General features: G+C 55.2%; 1 protein-coding gene across 1 annotated transcript; it reads left to right on the top strand.

The window, feature by feature from the left end:
- Positions 1 to 16,680: 16,680 nt before the first annotated feature.
- On the top strand, positions 16,681 to 19,339 carry HOXC6 (homeobox C6). The gene is made up of 2 exons (XM_058308086.2): positions 16,681 to 17,444; positions 18,185 to 19,339. Exons 1-2 carry the CDS (start codon positions 17,045 to 17,047, stop codon positions 18,490 to 18,492), a joined length of 708 nt encoding a protein of 235 aa, XP_058164069.1. The 5' UTR covers positions 16,681 to 17,044; the 3' UTR covers positions 18,493 to 19,339.
- Positions 19,340 to 20,887: the final 1,548 nt, after the last annotated feature.

The following is a 20,887-nucleotide window of genomic DNA, read 5'->3' as shown; positions in this document are numbered from 1 at the left end:
AAAAGAGAGACTCCCCCCCCCCCCCCCCTTAGCAACTCCCTTGAAGTTTCGTTTTATGGTAGCGGATAAATTGAGAAGTTTACGACTGTCATTTGCTTTTATAGAGAATAGAATGACACTCACAACTCTAACTACCTGTCAGATACTTGCAGCTCTGGTTTTATTGCCTTTGGACTTCCCCCCACTCTTTATTTGTCTGAGGGCTGGAGGGGGAGACCCGAGACACAGCAAAAAGTCCGGGCTCTGTCTCAGTCCTTGCCCCCAACACACATACTTGTCCCTACCCCCACCCTTCCGAGTCCTCCCTGGATTTTCAGGTCTGAGACCTGGCCTCCTTACCCCTTCCCTCAGCCCCTTCTTACCACACTCCCGCCCCCTGCTTCTTTGGTATTTATTTTAGATGGGAGCCCCCTCAAAATGCAAAAGAGGACTCATGGCTTTGTTTTCATGCTAGGGTTAGTTGATTCGATTTCCTTTATTTAAGAAAAAAAAGGAAAGAAGGAAAGAAAAAGAAAAAATGTAAAGGAAATCATCATTTTAAAAACCACAGCAAGGAGTATCCTCTCCCCTCCCTCCAGGGCTCCCCACTTAGAATGACCCCCTTGACTTTCTGTAGGAACCTGATGGAAACCTGAAGGAGACGTGGGTCTCCTCCCTCCTTCCCTTTCCACGGGGTAGACAGGAGCCTGCAGTCACCTCTAAAGTCCTACCTAGCCATCCCATAGTCACTCGGGCCCAAGCCTTCCTCCTCTTAGATGTCTGGTTTCTGTTCTGTTGGGCCCAGCTTCCTCTGAGGTGCACTCGTGCTAGCGCTCAGAAATCGCCATAACCATGAAAATATAATTATAATTATAATAATACTGATAATAAATCTTTAACATACTACCTAAAGGGAACCTGCAATAATCTCGAAAAAAAAAAAAAAAAGAGAGACAGAAAAATCCTAATATGGGAGAAAAAAAAAAGAAAAAAACTTAAAATGAATGAAAAAAAAAGAAAAAGAAAGAAACCTCCAGCGTATTTTATCACTACCTATAGAAAGAAATCCTGCTTTGAGAGTATTCGTAATGCGGTTTTGTTGTCGTTTGTTGCTGCTTATTTCACTAAGAAAAACCCAACAACTGAGACTGCCTACCCCACTGGCCCTGGTCCTGTGCGCTTTTATTGTGCTTCTAACCCCAGTAGAGTAGAACTAAATTGCACTGAATGTATAGTTAACTCTGTCTTGAATTCTCTGTTTATGCAATGTGCTCGAAAGAAAAAAAAACGTTAAAATATATCTATAATAATAATTTTTGGTCATTTGTCTTTATGTCCAGCTATGAATGTAGATTTTGTGTCCTGACAACTCTGTTCCTGGTCCAAGTACTTTGTATTGTAAACGTGAGTCATAATAAAAGAAAAAAAAAAGAAGAAGAAAATTGAAACTGGAATGACTTGCCTTCTCTCCACTCGCCCCCTTCTCTACCCCTTTGCCTTCCTTGCCCCTGTTTCCAGTCCTCTGAGAAAGCTCTCCCACACTTGTCTAACTTTGGGGGAAACTCACGTGGAGAGGGGCCTGGGAGTTGACGGGGCAGGCTGGGAGAGGAGGGCAAGTGAAAGCGGGGAGAGGCGGAAGAGGAAGGACTGTCCAGGGGTGGGAAGAGGTCGTGGCTTAGCAGTGCAGTCCTGTGGGAGCTTTGGTTCCAAACCAAGTGGATTCTTGATGCCAGGACCCCAATGGGAAGAAAGTGCCTCCCCATGTCCCTACCCTCCTCCTCTTCAGCCCTGGGCTGGACTCAGACAAAGAATCTACCCCCATGACCCACCCTAGCCTTTTTCTTGCAGGGGCTGGGGCTGAGGAGAGGTAGAGGAGTTCTTTCTGATCTCCAAAGGCCCCTCGTGGCTAGCCCCTTGGCATCCAGTCGCCAGTGCCAGAAAGTGAACAGGGTGGCAGTTTTGCGAAGCTCAAGGCAGCTAACTGGTCTGGAGGGCTTGGTGGGAAGACGCCTAAAGATGGGGAGCCCGATGGGGAGGCTAAGCCTGGGGGAGAAGAAGGGGAGGGCGAGGAAGCCAGCCTGGGTCCACATCCTGACACCCTGCGGCGGGCACAGAGCCATCACTGTCACTCGGCCCGCGCTGTCCACTCTAGCCTCTGCTCCGGCTGTTTCGAGCGCCTTCCAATTCACCTTGGCAATTGGGCAGCCTGCCCTGCCCCCATGGCTAGGGCCATTGGCCTAGGGGTGGGGTGGGCCTACTGAGTGGAACCCCTTACCCCTGACCAAGCCCGGTGGGGAAAGTCTGCATTGGACTCCCCACTCCCCAAAATAAAGAGTTGAAGGCTCAAGGGCCCGGGGGGCAAAGGAGTCTCTGGCTTCTCTCTGGAGGGTCCTAGACAGAGAAATCTGCTTATGCTCCTAAGATTCTGGCCAAATAATCCCAAATTCCAGAGATAGAAGTCATCTGACTCAGCCAAGAGAGGGGAAAGAGGAGAGGAGAGGATCTTCTGGTCTTAAAAGCCAGACCCCCGACAACTGCAGTATTTTTGAAGCCAGATTTCTTCTTTTTTCTCTCCCTCTCCCTCTCTCTCCCCTGGTCAATGATTTTCCCAGACCCACGGGCAGGCCGACTCTTGTTTTGAACTCTTGTTTTGTGTGGTTTCACCCAGAACCAGGTCCCTGGCTCTCAGGCACAGCGGTCTGGAATACAGAATTGGGTTAAGCATCGTGGATGGGGGACTCCGGCAGGGTGCGGGAGGTTGCGGATTGGGAGCGTCGGCTGCGAGGCAGCCAGGGACAGCTTAGAGCAGGAGCTGCGCGGGGGATTCCGTGGGAGAGGACCTGGGTTCCCTCCTGCGTTGGGGCGCCAGGCAGGTAACTCCATTTGTTGAGGGCGACGTCAGTACTCACTGGGAGGCTCAAAGATAGAGGGTTTCGCTGGACCCCAGGCCCTCCTACAGGCCGATCCCTCCAAGTTGCCGGGGTCTGCTGGCCATTTCATTTTTAAATGTGGAATTATGATGGCTATTAATAAAAATCCCTAGCCCAGTAATGGAGTGGGGTGAACCTCCACATGAAGTGGCTCCGACGGGCTTTGCGCCCCCTTTTTTTCCCCCCACATCGAATGTCCCCTTCTCCCCTGTCCCTGCTCGGCCATGCCCGTGGCCCCAAGCCCGGCGCGCGGAGGGCGGGGTGCGCCTGGCGCCCGGCTTCGCTCGAAGTGCGGGACGTGGGGAGAGCCAGGCCAAGGGAGCACGGCCGTCCCCTCTTGCAGCACCCACTCTCCCACCCCTTCTGCCCACCGCTTCTGTTTTCTCGTTTGGAGGGAAAAAAAAGGAGGTGAAAACCCGTTTTATGGGGGAACATAATTGCGAGCGGGATGCGCGCTTTTTAGAAACGCATCCTCCCAAACGCTCTCCCGACCCATTACCGGAATGGGGACCATTCGGCTGCAGCAGATAGGACTTTCTCCCATTCTTTTACTTTTTTATTAGCCAATCAAAGTGGCTTCCGAAAGCTATTTGTGATTTGTGAAAAATAGTATCTTTCAAAATGCTGAGTTGGAGCATCTCGCTCATTTCGCCTTGAATTTATTATTCTAATCTCAACCGTAGAGACGGGATAATGCAGCTATTAAGTTAGGGGCAAATTCGTTCCTCTGCTTTTTTCTTCTTTTTATTTTTTCAATCATCGGCAGGCATTTTCTCTCTCCTCCTGCGCCCTCGTGGCTGAGGCCACGGGAGCGCCGGCCTGCGGGGTGTCTGCGTGGGGGGGCAAGCGAGGTGGTGGGCGCCCGTTGGGCCCCTCGGGGGCCCTATAGATGCTGGAGTGGTTTGGCCTCCCCAGCCTTCTTCTCCCCAATTGAAGGGCCCCAGCGACTGGGCGACAGCTGGGGAAAGTTACTGCCGCCCCAATAAGAGCCACCTCGGGACAGGTTGTGCCACCGACGAGAAGTAAAATTTCCGGTGAGCTGCCCGCAGCGCTGTCCCATTCTCCCCACTGCCCATTGTGAAAAGCTGGGCCAGCGCTTCCTCCTCGTAATTTTTAACTACCTGTTATAAAATTTATGGGTGGGTTTGTAAAAGGAACAGGTCCCTGCATCCAGCCGAGGGAACTGCTTCACTTACTGTGGAGGAAGTTTGGGGAGGGGGTGAGGGGCCCCCTGTTGGCTGGGGTGGGGCACCCAGCCATCAAAGTCCCATGCCCATCCCAGTGCAGACCAGGGGGTGAGGCGCCTACCTTCAGTTCTCCAGCTGGTGGGCAGAAAGGCCGAGCTGTGACCCGCCCGCATGGGGGTCTACGGGGGGTAACTCTGCCCCCTCCCACTGGACTCATCGCTACAGTGAGGGTTCTGGAGGAACAGGGCGCTAGGAACTTTAGCGGGGAAGGAGCAGGAAAAGGTTCCTTTCTCAGGGCCTCGGAGGCACCTCCCAGTTGCCCAGATACTGAGGCAGGAAATTGTTCTGCAAAGGACAGGCGACTGTGGGCTACCTTGTAAGACCACACTGCGCACTCCAAAGCAAAAGGACGTGGGAGCCAAGCTCTCGGGCCTTGATTTTATTTTTAATTCTAAAAAGATTAGGGGGCAGGGGTGGTGAGCTGCCATCTGAACCTGGGAAATGAGAAGACCTGACGGTGGAAATGGATGGTCTTGGAGAAATTGTTCCTGCTCTGTGAGAAAGGGACCTGGGGGTGAGGGGCCCTTCAGGAGTCCTGGAGGAGGCCCCCAAATCTCACCCCTCCGGCTGCGTCCGCAGGACGGCCTGGGCCGGTCCAGTCCTCTTGGCTCTGTCTCTTCAGACCTGGGTTGGGAAGCTGCTGGCGGCCTGAGCCTCCCCATCCCGTCTAGGGGTGGGGTGGGGGACTGCGGGGACAGCCGGGTGCATGGAGAGATTGTTGTTCTCTTCCTAGGAAAACGGTCCGGGTGGGGAGGATCCTTTCTCAGTCTCTTCACCCCACCAGCCATCACTGTCCCAAAGCCACAAGCCTTTCCTTGGCTCCCCCGGATCCAATCTAGATCTCCTATCTATTTAGGAAAATATGTAAAATTCGGCACAGTGGGAGGAGGCAGCCGACCCCCGCGCCAGAAGCCTTCTCTCCCTCTGTCTCGGGTCCCCTCTCTGCTCTCTCCATCTTCGTCTGGTGGAGCCTGGCCCGAGGGGAGTGGGCGGTGGGTGGGGGTGGGGTGGGGGTCGCGGGATGCTCCCTCTCGGAGAGAATTGGGTAAACATGGCGACCGCGGCGCCCATTTGCACACGCTACACAAATGCATCGCATTCCCGGTTGTTTGCAGAAAATTTACAGCTGAGTAATAAAAGTTTACGATCGACTCACAAGTTGGATTGGCCACAAGAAGTCATGTGGATTCCATCCATGAACGTGAACTTTTTATTGTGGTTTGTCCGTTCGGAGCGCTCCGCAGAACAGTCCTCCCTGTAAGAGCCTAACCATTGCCAGGGAAACCTGCGCTGGGCGCTCCCTTCATTACCAGTATTTTTTTATTATTATTATTATTGATCTGATTAATAATTCTTTTCTCCCCATTTAATTTTTTTCCTCCCAGGTGGAGTTGCCGGAAGCTGGGGGCACCTGGGGGTGGGGTGGGGATGGGGGATGGGGAGAGGCCGGAGCTGAGGGCATCTCTCTCCCTTCCCGACCCTCTCGCCCCTCCAGGGGGCAGAAGGAATGCGGGAGCAGGAGTTGAGATGCGGGGCTGCAGATGCTTCCGCCCCTCCCCTCTCCCGGGCCGCCCCCCGCTGCCCCCTTCTTGCAACTCTTCTTAAATTTTATTTGGCTTTTTGGCTGATAAAGACTATTCTTTTTATTTTTAAATTTATATGAAGTATATATGTGTGTGTGGAGCTGAGACAGGCTCGGCAGCGGCACAGAATGAGGGAAGACGAGAAAGAGAGAGAGTGGGAGAGAGAGAGAGAGGCAGAGAGAGAGAGAGGGAGAGGGAGAGTGACAGCAGCGCCCGGTAAGTGTTTCCTTATTGGTTCAAATATGTAACTAATGGTCCGTAGCTTGGTGGCGGTTTCGAGATAAGGACAGCAGCGGCTTGTCTTGGTTAGCGAGGAGCAGAGGGGGCTGGCGAGAGGGTGGGCGCGTGGGCAATTGTGGAGCGGAAAAGTGTGGGTGGAAAAATGGGGTTAATCTCGGGTATTGGTAGTGGGGGGGGGAGAGTGTGTTGTCCTGATGTCACTGTGCGCCGAAGGTGGGAGGCGGGGGGCAGGAGGACTGCGCCTCTGGGCACGAGGCTGAGTCCAGGGCGCCGGCCCTCTACCTGATGCCCACGGTGTCCTCGGTACCTGTTTATTATAGATCCGAGGTCTCTTGGCTAAGGGGCCTGGAACCAAAGGGGCCCGGAAGCTCAAACTCCAGGGCAGGAGAGAGAACCTGTAGGTTGTGCCCACTGTCCCCCGTGCAAAGTCAGGCCCTAACCCCCAAACAAACTTTTGAGCATTCCTCCCCCCCCTCCCCAACCCCACTGCTCTGCAGCCCCCTCCCTCCCGGAGAGCGCCGCCGGGAGAGCTCACACATGCGCAGTGCGGGCGCAGCGCCGGGCCGCAGACCAGGAAGCGAGCGCAGCTAGGCGGGCGGCGGGGCCTGTTAATTGGCAATTAGGGGGGAGGCCGGTGGCTGGTGCGCGTCAGTCGAGGGGAGAGCGTCTGCCCACCCCCTGCGCCCGCCCCTACCCGGGCGGATGGAGGGGAAGGAGGCGGCCTGCGCTGTGCGCTGAGGGGTGGCGTTGGGGGGATGCGGTACTCAAAAGCCATCTTGTGCTTGGAGAGAGGGGCCTGCCCGGCATCCCTCCCCCGGTAACCCCCACCTCCAGCCGCGGCCGCCTCACCCGGGACGCCCACCGGCCTGCTCCAGCCGCCTCGCCCGGCTGCACTGGGCTAGGACCTGCCCTGGCTGGGGGGGGGAGATGGGAATGGAGGAGGCCCCAGGCTGGGCGGGGACAGGCCCAGATCGCCCCAGCCGGGCCTCCTGGGTGCGTGGAGGCGGTGAGGGCGCCCGGGGCGGCGGGCTCGTGGGGCAGGAGCGTCGGAATTGGACTGCCCAGCTCGGACGCTCGGGATCCTCCTAATAATTGGTGCTAATGGCGCGTGGTATGGTTTTTAACCCGACACATATGGTTTCATAACACAGTGGCTTAATTTCTTCCAAATGTACGTGGCCCTGACGTGTCGCAGTTTGATGTATGGCCCCGCCCTGGTCCCCGGCCTGGGTCCGAGGCGGCCCCTATATTGTGTGAGCTTCTGTTGATAAAGGGCGACGCACACGCAAGCGCTGACCCAGGCAGGCACATCCCAACGCCGGGGGTGGGGGGGTGCGCGTACATATTCCTGGGGCGCCGGGCTCACCTCCACCGCCCCCCGCCCCCATCCTCTCCCCGAGGCGCGCCTGGGCTCCCAGGCCGGCCTGCGTGGGGGAGGGGATGCGCCTCGGTTTCCTGTTTAAACCCTGACCCGTCGTCGGGGGGGAGGGGGGCGCCGATGGGGGAGAAAATCCGTTTTTATCAAATTCTTAAAAATACGGTTCGACTTCATTCAAATCAAACCCTTTGGACCCGAGCTGGTGGCGCATCTTTCCTCCCCTCCCCCCACAATCCTCTTCCCCTCCCCTTCTGCCCCCCCAAATTTCCCTTTCGCAGCCGACATAAAGGCCTCTGAGGTATTCTCCCGGGGGAAGAAATGGCATTTTCTCTCCCCCTTCCCACCGACCCCCCCCCCCCCAATAGGACTTGTGTGTCGACAGAGGCGTCTGCCGAGGGGCTAATTTCGCTTTCCTTGTTTACGATCGAGAAAAGCGCCGAGCTCCCAAACGGGCCCAGGCCGCCGCCTGCTCCGGCTGCCGCGCGCCCTCCCGCCGCTGCGCGCGGCCCGGGGGCTGACGCCCGGGAAGCCGGGCCGGGGCCGGCCCGAGCCCGAGGCTGTGGGACTTGAGAAGGGCAAAGGGGAGTGCGGTGGGCAGTGGAGGGGCCCAGGAGGCCTGAAAATTGGGAGCCTTCCTCCTGGAGTAATGTGGGAACAGCGGACTGGTGAGGCCTTTAATTCTCTTTCGCCTGTATTTTGTCTGCCCCCACCTCGGCAGTGGGTCGTACAGACGGGGTGGGAGGGGGCAAGTCTCCTTTGTTCAACCCTTCCCCCCCCCCCCCAGAGGAAGCAGTTTCTGGAGAAGGCCACAGCGGGCCAGTGGGGATTCACCTGGGATATTAGAGCTCCCCCCCTTCGGAGGGGCGGGCCTGGGCTAGACTAGGGTATTCCGACAGCCATCTAATTGAATGTGCTGAGAGCCAGCTTTTGGGGTGCTGAGAAGCAGGGAGGGTGGAAGGCTTAGCAGTATCGTTCTGCAGCCTCCGTGTGCAGTATTTTCTCCGTCAGTTGAATTTCTCTTCCTTTCTGGCTGAGGTACTGCAGGCTCCCACTTTTCCCAGGGGTGCCTGCCCAGGAACCCATCCTCATGAACACCCAGGGATGCAGAGAAAGCAAAGCAGCAGGGGGCTGCTCGTCCTGGCTTTGCAGTTTTCCAATCTGGCCAGGGGGAAAACTGGGCCCAAATGCTAGCCCGCTGCTTCCCCATTCCTTTCACTTTTCTTTCGCTTCTCACTCTCCATCCCTGGAGCTCCAACAGAAGTGGGAGAGGGGCCACCAGTGATAACCCTCAGTCTCCTTCCAGGCCACATTCCCTGTGGGCATGATCCTTAGGGTAGGACGGTGCTGCTGTGATTATCTAATAATAGCCGGGCAGCTGAGAATAGAAGCTGGCTCAAGGACTCTGCACAGCCAGGGCGAGGCTGGGCAAGGACACCGAACCTGTGGACCAGAGCTTGGCTACACTCCTTGGAGCCCAGGGCCCCTGCGTCCCACCCTGAGCCCACTCTTTGGGCACCGCAGCCTGCCTGGGGCCTGCCCCTTGCGTGCTTTGTCAGCCCGGCCATCTGCAGACTTGCCTGCGCGGTTCCTAACTAAGGCGAGATGGGCAGAGCCAACTCTTTCTCTCCCTAGTCTGACAGTTGTGATCCCCACGGAAAATGCGACCTTGTTGGGAGTCGGTGACCTTGCTGGATTGGCTGTTGTGTTCAGAAACCAGGCTTTGTAGTTTTATACATTTATTATCTACGGGCTTAAATTGACAGACTCAGAATTATACATGAATATATACAGATTTCTGTTTCTTCAGTGGTTAATTGTCTATTGCCATTCTTATATTCACTCGAACGCCGTTCTGTGCACACTCAAAATTTTGTTAGCCCTCGCTAGATGAGGACGGGCTCGCGGAAGCATCGGGTCCACCCAGGAGGCCCTTGTGTGCACACTTTGCTGGAAATGTGTGTGTGCTGAGATCGGAGTATGCGGGTTCCAGTAACCAACGGATGCCACAAAGGCTTTCTCAGACCTTCTTGTCTTTGCTCTCCAAGCAGCCCAGCAGAGCAAATACGAAATCCCTCCTGCTTTCTCTCTATGCCCCCTCAACTTCCCCGACTCGGAGCCCCTTTTCCAAGGGGAGCCCATTTATGTTGAAAGTGAGTTCTGGGGGAAACTCTCAGGGGTCTGTGAGCAGTCAGGGCTGGCCCTAGTGCTGGAAGCCGGGATGAAGGGGGGACTGGAGTGGTTAATCAGGTGGCCTCCAGGCCGCGGTCTGAGGCAGCTGCTGGCCAGGAGACCTTGGCGAGGCCAGTGGAAAAGGTAAGCCAGAAGGGGTAGAGATGCCGTGAACATCTGTCCCCGCCTGCCCTGGCTGCACTCGGCCCCAGCTCTGCCTGTGTCTGTGGGAGAGATTAGAGGCTCTCAAAGACTCTCCCAAATGCCCAGATCTGGTCACAGGCTGAATGCTTTTTTCATCCTCTCCGCTACCTGAGCCAGGAAGCGCCCCAGCTGGGGAGAAGGGTGGCTGCAACCGTGGGGAGATGAAGCTGGGCCCTGGAGCTGTAGGCCTGGAGCTGGGCGCGTGGGCCCAGGCTGGGAATTAAAGGGCCTCCTTTCCCAACCTTGCTCCCTTCCGAGGCTGGGAAAAGGCAGAGCAGAGAGAAAATAGAAATATCTGTGGAAAACCCCCAGAAAAGAAAGTAAGGGCAAGAGCGGGGCTGGAGGGGGTTTCGGCCTCTCGCTTGATCAGGTTGCTGGGAAGCCTCGCGTGCCCAGACACGCTGCCGGCAAGGCGCGCAGCTTTCTTTCACCTTCCCTCCGCCGGCGCCGGAGGCTGCCTCGGGCTTTCGGGCCTCGGCCACCGGGGGAGCTGGGGTGACATTACCCCAGGACTGTGCCCCTCACCCCGACCCACGGCCTCTGCCACGGCGCCCCAGCCATCCCTGTTTATTGTGTCTGCGAGTTGTTTACTTGTTTTGTCTGCTGCCACCCTGCGTCAGAAACCCGCCAAACCAGCAAACTCGCCCCGGAGAACAAAGTACAGCGCTATCCCGAACTCCCTCCCCTTTCAGGCACCCCCTCCTGCCCTTACCCCCTCTCTCATTTTTCCTTTCCGAGGGGAGGAAGCAGAAATCGTGCTAAAATAGGGCAGTTGTTTATAGGGTCAGGGAATTATGGGGACACCATAAACCTCCGGGTGTCCCGGTGGCGGAGAGCCTCAGAACAGCCCTCCCCTTGCCTCCGGCTTTTCTTCCCTCCCCCTGGTAACGGCTAGGTTAAGGGGGCCACAGTCACTGAGAAAGTTGCACCCCCCCACCCAGATCCCCCACTCCATTTTGCAGTTTTCCCTGAGACACAGGTTGTTGGGTTTTAAATCAGAGTCATGTTGGCAGATTCATAAAGCCAGATAAAGCCTGTCGCGCTCCCCCCGCTCCCCTTTCCTCAGCCCCCCAAAAGAGCAGTGAATTTAAGCAAATCCTGCAAAATTAAACTGCCGCTTTGCAAAAGATCCTGTAAATCTCCAATCCCGCCAGGTGTAGAGTCAAAGGGCCCGCCGTTCGCCTTTAATTTTGCTCCTGGCTATCAAATCTAAAAGAGTATCATCGAACTTAGTAATATTTGCGTTTCTGAAATTAATTTCTCCCTCCCCATCTTCCTCTCTCTTTTCACCAGTGCAGATTAAATGGTGCCTTCAGATCTGCAAACAATAAAAGATAAAATTATTTATAGGGAAATGAGGGCAATGTTTCATTGTTGGCTCATTGTTCCAGAACATAATAACATTTTATTTTCAAGCGGGAGAAGTTAGACCAGGGGAAGAAGAAGTGGAGGGAGAGAAAAGACAAGTGAAGGGAAGCAGGGCACCCCCCACACAAAACTCCTGCCATATATAACTTTTATGACATTTACGCTTTCCTCATGACAACTCACTGTGACGTCATAAACGCAGAGTTCTTGAATTTTACAATTCTCATAAACCTCTGGCAAGGGTTCCAGCAGTGTTGCGCGTGGAGGGGTGTGAGAGAATTCAGGAAGACTGGGGATCCTTTGGCCCATGCTCATCCCCTATGGCCCCTCCTTCCTCATCATATACCCTCCTGAGGCCCCATTCTGGGGACTGAAAATTTTTTCTGATTAGTTTGGATTTTTATTTTTCCTCCTGGGCCAAGGAGGGCCACCTGCCTCGCCCCCCTGAAAGGCCCCTCAGCGTCTGAGCGCCCTCTCCATTCCCAGTGGGGAGGAGCAGCTGAGTCCCAAGGTTCTCTGTACGGCCCTTCCTCAGCTGATAGTCAGCAGCTTGGGATAAAAGAAGGAGGCTTGGGGTCCAGGTCCCCAAAAACCCAGAAGTTATTTCTTCCAGATGGAGTTGGAAGGGAGCTCAGGGCTGAGTGCAATGGGACGGAGATGCCTGGGACCTATTTTACTTTCTAACCTTAAGCCAGATAAGTGAATTGAGAAGCCAAACAAATGACGGTGTGGGGTTTGTGTCTGCCCCTGGTAGCAGCAATAAACAGAGTGGCAGTATGGGAAGGTCAGGCAGGAACCTGGAAAGAGAGAGGAAGGAGAGCAAATATGGCATGAATTAGCAGATTCCCCTCCATATACCTTTATTCTCTGTTTAATTGCATATAAAACAAAAGCAGCTCAGACAGCCTCTCCACCTCCTCTTAGCTCAAAAGTGGAGTCGCCAGGGCAGGCCTCCAAGGTGCTGGGGCAGTTCTCAGCAACTCCACATGCCCCTTGCGCCTCCTCCTCTCCACCCCCCTCCACTCCCACTCCCAGATGACCCTCACCTCCATTCAGCTGGCCAGCCTGGGTTCTGTCCCCAGAATATCGGCACCCACAAATGAGATCCGTTTCCGGGTTGGGTGTGTCAAATTTCACTCTTTCCACCCCGAGCGTCTCCCTGCCTGAACTTTGAAAGGAGAAGGAGCAGAAGTGATGATTTTTGGAATGCGGTGTGTATATGTGTTCGTGGGAGGGTGTGTGTGGAGGTGCTCGGACAACTCACCCCCTCTGCCGTATCTACCAGAAACTGGAGCCTCTTGGGTGAGTCATGCTTTGGTGTCCCTAAGCAGCCCCAGTTTCCCGCGTTCAGGTTCTCTGGCGCCCTGGAAGACTGCAATCTTTTTACTCCGAGTTCCGCGGAGATCAAAGGAGCTCGTATACAAAACACCAGGCATTTGCAGCAGGATTTTAAAAAACATTTTTAAATATAAAAAAATCTAGTTGTATTTGCTCGAACCAACTGGACAGTCACCCTAGAACAGCAAAGCCCTAACCAAATAGTGTGATTGTGAGGTGAGCTGAGTAATTATTGAAACACGGCTTTCTCTGCAAGAGGGATTTCAGCCCTCGTCCAGTGGCACAAAAGGGGCTGGCGTGGCAACCGCTCCTCTCCAGCTCTCACAAGAGAGGACTGAGGGTGGGGTGGGGACGTGTGTGCAGGGCCAGGCAGCTGCCGAGACTTCCAGGCCACCAAGCAGCAGGCAGAGCGCTGGGTCCTGCGGCTCCAGCGTCCAGGTCCCCGAGCAGCCCGGGGAGGCGCCGAGCTGTAGTCTGTGGCGCCGGCAGCCAGGAACGGAGTGTGTATATCTGTGTGCGAGGGTGGGTGAGTCACAAACATCTGCGTAGAGTTGGGGGATCTAGGGAGAGAAGCCTGGCAGAACCCAGACCAAGGAGGACCTCTGGAAAAAGACTGTCCCCAAATAAAAATTCCAGACGTCATTTCCCTCACTGTAGATACCCGTCTCCAGGAAACTAGTATCTTTCTCAGAGCAGAGGGGAAAGTAGAGACAGGCAAGGCAAGGCCTGCTCACCATCCTCTCCAGGGCTGGGGTCCAGTTCCACCCACCCTCTTCCCAGCACCACACAGGCCCCCAGCCCTTCCCTGGCCTGGCGTGGAGCTAGGCTGGAGGAGGGGCGCTTAGCTGGCCGGGGAAAGCCCCAAGTGATCAGCCTCCAGCGCAACCCTTACTTAGCCTTGGGGGCTCCAGGCCAGTGCCTGCTCCCCACCTAGGTCCAAGGCGCCGGCAGTAAGTTCCTTTCCTATAATTAGCGCTCATGGCAAGCATGTGTTTTATACTGGGCGGGGGGGGGGGGGGGGGGGGGAGTGGAGTGGAAGCAGTGAGCGAGTGAGCGGCAACTTTCCCCCTTTATTCCTTTTTTTTTTCTGTTTGTTGAACTCTATTTTCAAATCCACTAATTACAGCTCCAAAAGCGAAAATCCGCTTTCACCGCCAACCCCCTTTGGAATGCCTGATTTGGCCGGCCGAGAGGGGCAGAGCAGTGCCCAAGACCTGCAGGCCTCATGGATAGGGGGGGTTTCTTATTTCTCTAGGCTTGTTTTATAGAAACAAAGAACAAGTACCCCCCTCCAGGACTTGTGCATATTTACAGAGCTCAACTGCAGTTTTAATAAAACATCTGTTCTTGCTTCTGCTGATGAGTTTCCATAATTGTTTTCAGACAAACTTAACAGGAAAATATAAATATGTTTAGGAAAATCCCAAACCCCAGCTTCTCCCCATAGACAGGCATTTTTTTTTTCCGCCAAAAAAATTCAATTAACACGAATTGGGAAAAAGGGATGATCGGCCTCATCCGACTTGCTCTCCCCCCTTGGAGCGAATCCTTCCAGCAAATTTCAGCTGCATAATTAAAGACCTAACCGAAAGGAGGAGGTTTCTCTCCTCAGGAATGGAAGATGATGGGGGAGAATGTGTTAGAACTCAATTTTGCCGAAAGAATGGGGGGATTTATTTGTATTTCTGCTTTCCCTTCTCTCCCTTTCCAGCATTTCTGCCTTTTCCTCTCAGCAGCTGGTTTCTGTTCATTATAAATCTGTGAGAGCTTTCAGTCTCTGCCCTCTGCTTAGGGATGTAATAAAACACTTAACTTTCTGAGGCTGAGACTTACATGCTGCTTCTCAGGTCACCCACCCCCGCACCCACTGCCTTTAGGCCCCAGAGGAGATTCTCCCCAACTTTGGGTCCTCTCCCCACTTCGGGCTTGACTGAGGAGGGGCTTGAGGAAACCCAGGCATCCTTGCTTGGGGGCTGCAACACAAGCTTCCCCAGAAGCTCCTTGTCTCTTCCAAGGTCTGAGACCTCTCTCTCTTCCCCACCCGCCCATAAAAGAAATTTTAAAAATATATAGGATATCAACATTCAATGAAAGCAAAACCTCGTTAAGACATCCTATCTTCCATCATTCAATTTGTTGTACATTGCAACAATTTAATATCTTGAAGGAAATATCACTGACATGATTTATCCCTCTAGCCATCTCTCTCTGAATTGGGGGGTGGGGTGGGGTGGATTTACTCTCTTTTCCGGCCTCTTCTACCAGTTACACTGCTACCCTCAAGGCAAAAGGAGGCTGCAAACTCTTAGAGCGGCTACTTGTGTCCAAGGGTACACTGCCATGTCCCCTGGCTCAGCCCCCCAGGGCCTCCCCCTCCTCCCCTACCTCTTGCCCTCCAGGGGGCCTGGCATCGCAGCCAGCTGTTGGAAACCTCTGCCCAGGCACGCCATGAATTGGAGGACAGCTGGATTCTAGAGCAAAAAGCAACTCCCGCTGGCGTCTCTGTGTGTACCTGCCATGTCACCCCAAAATGAGATAATTCAACTCAAAATTCCCCCTGAATTTGAGAACCCTCTTCCACACCCTTTCTCCTTCACCTTCTGGGGGGGGGGGGGGGGGAAGAAAGTGTGGTCCAAGTGAGAACCTCTGCAGTTACCCGAGTCTTTCTCCTCACCCTTCTAAACATCAACAAACTTCCCTCCTTTCTGAAGGGTTGGGGCTGTATTTTAAAAAGCCAACACAAATTGCCTGGCAGGAAGACTCTTCAACCCCATAACGAGGTTCATGTATTAACTAACATGTTGTCTCCTCCAGCTCCTACACGCTGTCTGCTTTTGGGTTCGAAACTTTATTTTTCCCCCCTAGCGACACTCCAGGGAAACCTTAACGTTACAGAAGATGAATAAACGAGTTTTTTCCCAGCGTAGTCCCGTTTATGGCTTTATTGCTACCCATTGATTACTCCGCTTTGTTACACAGAAGGAAAAGATCATAAAATCCGGCGACATCCGGGTTCTTGTTATAGCCAGTCCCCCCCCCCCCCAAATGGTGAGGAGAAAATATGAGCCTTCACTGCGCCCTGCGCACGCCCCACCGCCCCCTCTTTGTCAACTCAAAGCATTTCCAGCCCATGTCACGATATCAAATTAAGTTTGGATTAATCAGGAGAAAAACCCCATCTGCACACCTTCCGCTGTTTCAGTTCCCCCACTGCGGCGCCCTCAGAAGCCTCGGACTCCGCAGCCTTTTCCTAACCTTCTCTTCCTTTTCCTCAGCCCCAAGGTGAAGAGAATATGGGGGTAGCGACTGCTGACAGTTTGGCCCCCACCGAGGATGGCTGGCACTTGGGCGAGAGCCCCAGAAGCCCTTTGCTGGAGTCTCCATGCCCCACAGCTCAGGGCCAGGGGCACCTCCCCTGGCAGGACAGGCAGGACTTCTGCCCTGGGCAGGGGTTGAGCTGCAGGACCCTAACTGTCCATCAGAGCCCCTCCAGCCTTCTCTTTCTGCCTGGATCCTAGGTGAATTATCCACCCGCCCTCACTGGCTCCAAATCATAAATTCTCACCAACATAAACAGGAGTTCATGTCTCTAGAAAGCCTCCCAGAGTTTTCTTTCTTTCTTCCCTCCTTCCTTTAGCCCTCGCTCCCACCTTTTACTTCTTTCTCTCCCTTTTCTCTTGCGGTTTTGTACATTTTACGTTTTAGGCAAAAATGCTGTGAGTTTCCCCCCAAAGGGTGTCCTGAGGAGGAGACAGAAGGGGGCTAGAGGACAGCAGATGCATGGGCCTGGGCCCACTCTAGCTCTGCCTCTGTACCCCAAAGTCTCACCCTCAGCCCTTTAGCCCTAGTTTCTCTCCATATGCGCCCTATTCCCAAGGCTCCCAGCCACACAGTCCTTCCTGTGGGAACTATGTTTTATTAAATGTATTTCTACTTTTAAAAAATTAATCTAGCTACACGTACAACCTCAAATTTCTTCTTCTTTTTATTGCTTAAATTATTGGAAACAATATTCCAGTTTAGTGATGGGGACTCATTCCATGAGTGTCAAACCAGGATTTCCTGTAGGATTTCTGGGGAACCCCCCTGAGCTGGGCAGGCACTCCTCCCATGGAAAAATCAGGATGTAATTTTAGAAGGGGTGAGCTATAAAGGATGAAATCAGACTGGAAATACAGGGATTTCTCCGGCCCTGGCTCTGGCCACAGCACAGCAAAGTTAGCTGTGGCGGAGAGATTTCCTGGGAGTGCTGCTCTCCCTCCCTGGGCCCCAAGGCCCTGCTCAGTGGACATTCCCTCCTCCTCCACCCCTAAACCAGTCTCCTTACATATATGTATACACATATATACACATAAAAAAAAAAAGAAATCCAAGTCTTACTTTCAAAGCACACACTTAGTCTCAACTAGGGAATCAACAGAAGCAGAAGCGATTTTTTTCCCCCTTCTTGACATCTGGCTTGCGATTGGCTGGAAGGGGGTCAGCTGACTTTGTCATTTTGTCTGTCCTGGATTGGAGCCGTCCCTATAACCATCTAGTTCCGAGTACAAACTGGAGACAGAAATAAATATTAAAGAAATCATAGCCCGACCAGGTAAAGGCAAAGGGATGAATTCCTACTTCACTAACCCTTCCTTATCCTGCCACCTCGCCGGGGGCCAGGACGTCCTCCCCAACGTCGCCCTCAATTCCACTGCCTATGATCCAGTGAGGCATTTCTCGACCTATGGAGCGGCCGTGGCCCAGAACCGGATCTACTCGACTCCCTTTTATTCGCCACAGGAGAATGTCGTGTTCAGTTCCAGCCGGGGGCCGTATGACTATGGATCTAATTCCTTTTACCAGGAGAAAGACATGCTCTCAAACTGCAGACAAAACACCTTAGGACATAACACACAGACCTCAATCGCTCAGGATTTTAGTTCTGAGCAGGGCAGGACTGCGCCCCAGGACCAGAAAGCCAGTATCCAGATTTACCCCTGGATGCAGCGAATGAATTCGCACAGTGGTGAGTTTTACAGCTCCGAGATATAAATTAAATAAACTGAACTGGCTTTATGACCGGCTTCCCTAGAAGAACGGGCGGAGAGAGTTTTTTATGGCCCCATAAAAACAATCACGCTCGTCTCCTCGCCGACGCCGAGACAGGGCCCCCTCTTCTGCCCCCTCTGCGCACCTCCCGCTCTCTTGCAGGGGCCTGGCCCCCGCTGCCCCTGACGGCTTGGAGGGCTGGGGGGCGAGCTGAGGGGGCAGGAAGCGGCCAGGGTATGAGGGTAGAGGGTAGGGGTCGGGGAGCCCCCCGAAGTCGAGTCAGGCTGAGGAGAAGGGAGGGCGAGAGGAGAGGAGAGAGAAGTGGGGAGAAGTTTCCGAGGAGCTAGGGTGCTTGGGGAAGTGGGGGGGGGAGGGCTCGTCCTGCAGAAATGAAGCCCTCCTCCCCAGCAGTCGGGATTTCTCAGAAATCAGCTTTGGGACTAGCAGCTTTCTGCCTGCTTCTTGCCCTCACCCCCCACTCCGCCTTTCTTTGGGGCACGCATCTCCCAACCTATGGGGGGACTGAATGAAGCTGGGGTCCTCGCTGCACCCCCCGTGGGGGGTGGGGCAGGCAAAAGGGAGAAAGCCAGAGCCCGAGGGGGGCCCGTGAGCCGACCAAGGGGCCAAGTTGGGAGGGTCAGGACTTGGCTAGGCGAAATCGCCTGCCGAGGATGCCTCGCTGATTGTTTTTAGTGTGTTTTGTGCCCGGATCTCTAGGGGTCGGCTACGGAGCAGACCGGAGGCGCGGCCGCCAGATCTACTCGCGGTACCAGACCCTGGAACTGGAGAAGGAATTCCACTTCAACCGCTACCTAACGCGGCGCCGGCGCATCGAGATCGCCAACGCGCTCTGCCTGACCGAGCGACAGATCAAAATCTGGTTCCAGAACCGCCGGATGAAGTGGAAAAAAGAGTCTAATCTCACGTCCACGCTCTCGGGGGGCGGCGGAGGGGCCGCGGCCGACAGCCTGGGCGGAAAAGAGGAGAAGCGGGAAGAGACAGAAGAGGAGAAGCAGAAAGAGTGACCAGGACTGCCCCTGCCACCCCTCTCTCCCCTCCTCCCTCGGCGCCCCCAGCTCCCTCCTTATCACACGCTCTGTATTTATCACTGGCACAATCGATGTGTTTTGACTCCGTAAAACAAAATTAGGGAGTTCAACGTGGACCTGAAAGTCAGCTCTGGACCCCTCCCTCACCGCACAAACTCCCTGTCGCCACGCGCCTCCTCGCCGCTCCCTCGCTCGCTCCTCCTCGGCTTGGCTGCAGGCCCCTTCCCCCGCCCGGGCCTGGGGGCTCGCCCCCGGACCCCGCTTCATCTCCCTCTAAAAGAGGACTTGGCCCCCCACCCCTTCGGCGCCCTCACCCCCGCGCGGAGAGCCGGTTCCCGGGCCCCGGGGCCTCTGCTCCCGGGTCTCAGGGCCCGGCCTGGCACCCGCGGAGGGCGGGAAGCCCGGGGAGGGCGCGCCTCGGCCCCGCTGCAGCCCCCGGGGCCTCCCTGCAGCCCCCCGCCCGGCCCCCTCTGCCCCGGCGAATGCCCAGCCCAGGCGAAGTGTATTTAAGGAATCCTGGGGGTCATTATTTCATATTACAAACTGTGACCGTTTCTGTGTGAATATTTTTAGCTGTATTTGTGGTCTCTGTATTTATATTTATGTTTAGCACCGTCAGTGTTCCAATCCCATCTTAAAAAAGGGAAAAAAAAGAGGGAAAATTACAAAATGAGAGAAAAAAAAAGTGAATGACGTTTGTTTAGCCAGTAGAAGAAAAAAAAATAAATTAAAAAAAAATCCCCTCGTGTTACCCTCCTGTATAAATCCGACCTCTGGATCCGTTCTCGAATATTTAATAAAACTGATATTATTTTTAAAAGTTGATATCGAGATTTCTGTGCATTCCGCTCGCCCGCCGCCTCGGGGTGAAAGTTGGAGCAGGCTCCGCGCGCTCCCGCGTCTGCCCGCCGCTGCCAGCCCCCGGCCCTGCGCTCGCCCGCCCCGGGAGCCGGCGCCGAGCCCCGGCCTCCCTGCTCTCCTGGGTTCGCGCTGGGGGGCTGGGAGGCCTCTCGGGGCTCCCTACGCGGAGCCGCACACTCACCCCGCAAAAAAGGCCGCCTAGGCTTTCGCTGGGGGAAAGGAAGTCTGGCTTAGTCGGGATGGGCTCCAGTCCTACCAGGCCTTTCTTCCTGGGTGTGCTAGGGGCGGCCTGGGGGCCTCGGCTTCGGACCCCGGAGCCCCAAAGGGCCAGGCCCAGGAGCGCTGCCGGGCCCCGGGGTCGCCCCCGCCCCCGCCTCGGAGCGGGGTGGGGAGCTGCGAGAGCAGCCCCCCCCCCCCCGGCCCGCGCCAGGCCGCTGCTGCGAAACGTGGAGGAGGCGGCGAGCGGAGCGGGAAGGAGAAGACCGCGGGATTCGAGCCCTTCGGCAGGGATTGAACGAGTCAAGGACATCTTGAAAAAGAAAGCCTGGAAACTGAGCTCTCGCCTGCTCTGGGACTCCTGACGTGGCCGGGACAAAATTCCTCCTTCCTTACAGCCCCCGCCCCGGCCTGGTTCCTCACGCTTTCTTCTTCCCTAAAACCCCGCGGGAGAGGCGCGCGGCCGGCCCCTAACCCTTTCCCAGCTCCGGCCTTCTTTCCCCAAGCCCAGTCAGAGAAACCTGAGTGGGCTTAGGGGCCGAGGTGGTGAGGAGGGTCTCCTGGAGGGGAAAAAACAACCCGCCAGAGTTTTCCAGACCCTCCAGATGCCAGCCAGCGCCCCCTCCCGCGCCTCCGCCCGCCGAGAGGGGTGGGCTTCCCCTGGCAGGGGCGGAGATTTCCTGGGGGAGAGGCAGGCAGGAATAAGGCTTGGGGCTAGGGAAGGGAGGAAAGGGGCCCGCATGGCTGTGGAGACCCTGGTCACTGGCGGCCCAGGTTGCCCAGGCGCCTGGCCTGCCGCCCCCTAGCCGGGTCCTCTCGGGCCTCCAGAGAACTCAGAAATTGCTCTCCTGTGGACCTTCTGGAGTCCTGGAGCCACCCTAGCAAGGTTCAGGGTCCTTGGAAAGCCTGCTCCAGAGGCCTTTCCCCCAAAGAGCACAAAGCAGGCCTTTTTCTCTGCTCTGCTGGTATATTTGCAGAGGCTTGGATCTTGCTTCCCCATGCCCTCACATAACATCTATTTTCTAGCCAAAGTATCTGGTAAAGGCACCCCATAAAGGTCAGACACAGGGATGCAGAGGCACCCTCCAGCCCATTGTGTCTGGTTCTTTACACACACACACACACTCACAGTGAAAAGGGCCCTGTGGCCACTCTGGGGAGCCTGGCTTGGTGAATGTGTGCTCAGCTCAGCTTGGCTCCTCACCTCCAGACTCGCCCCAGAGAGTTCCCAGCACTCTCAGCTACGTGGCCCCTGTTCTCCCCCCGCCCATTACCTAGTTCTGCCCACCCAAGG

The sequence above is a fragment of the Dasypus novemcinctus genome, chromosome 12, assembly GCF_030445035.2.
Source record: "Dasypus novemcinctus isolate mDasNov1 chromosome 12, mDasNov1.1.hap2, whole genome shotgun sequence".
Taxonomy (NCBI): Eukaryota; Metazoa; Chordata; class Mammalia; order Cingulata; family Dasypodidae; genus Dasypus; species Dasypus novemcinctus.
This window is presented reverse-complemented; position numbering and strand designations above follow the sequence as displayed.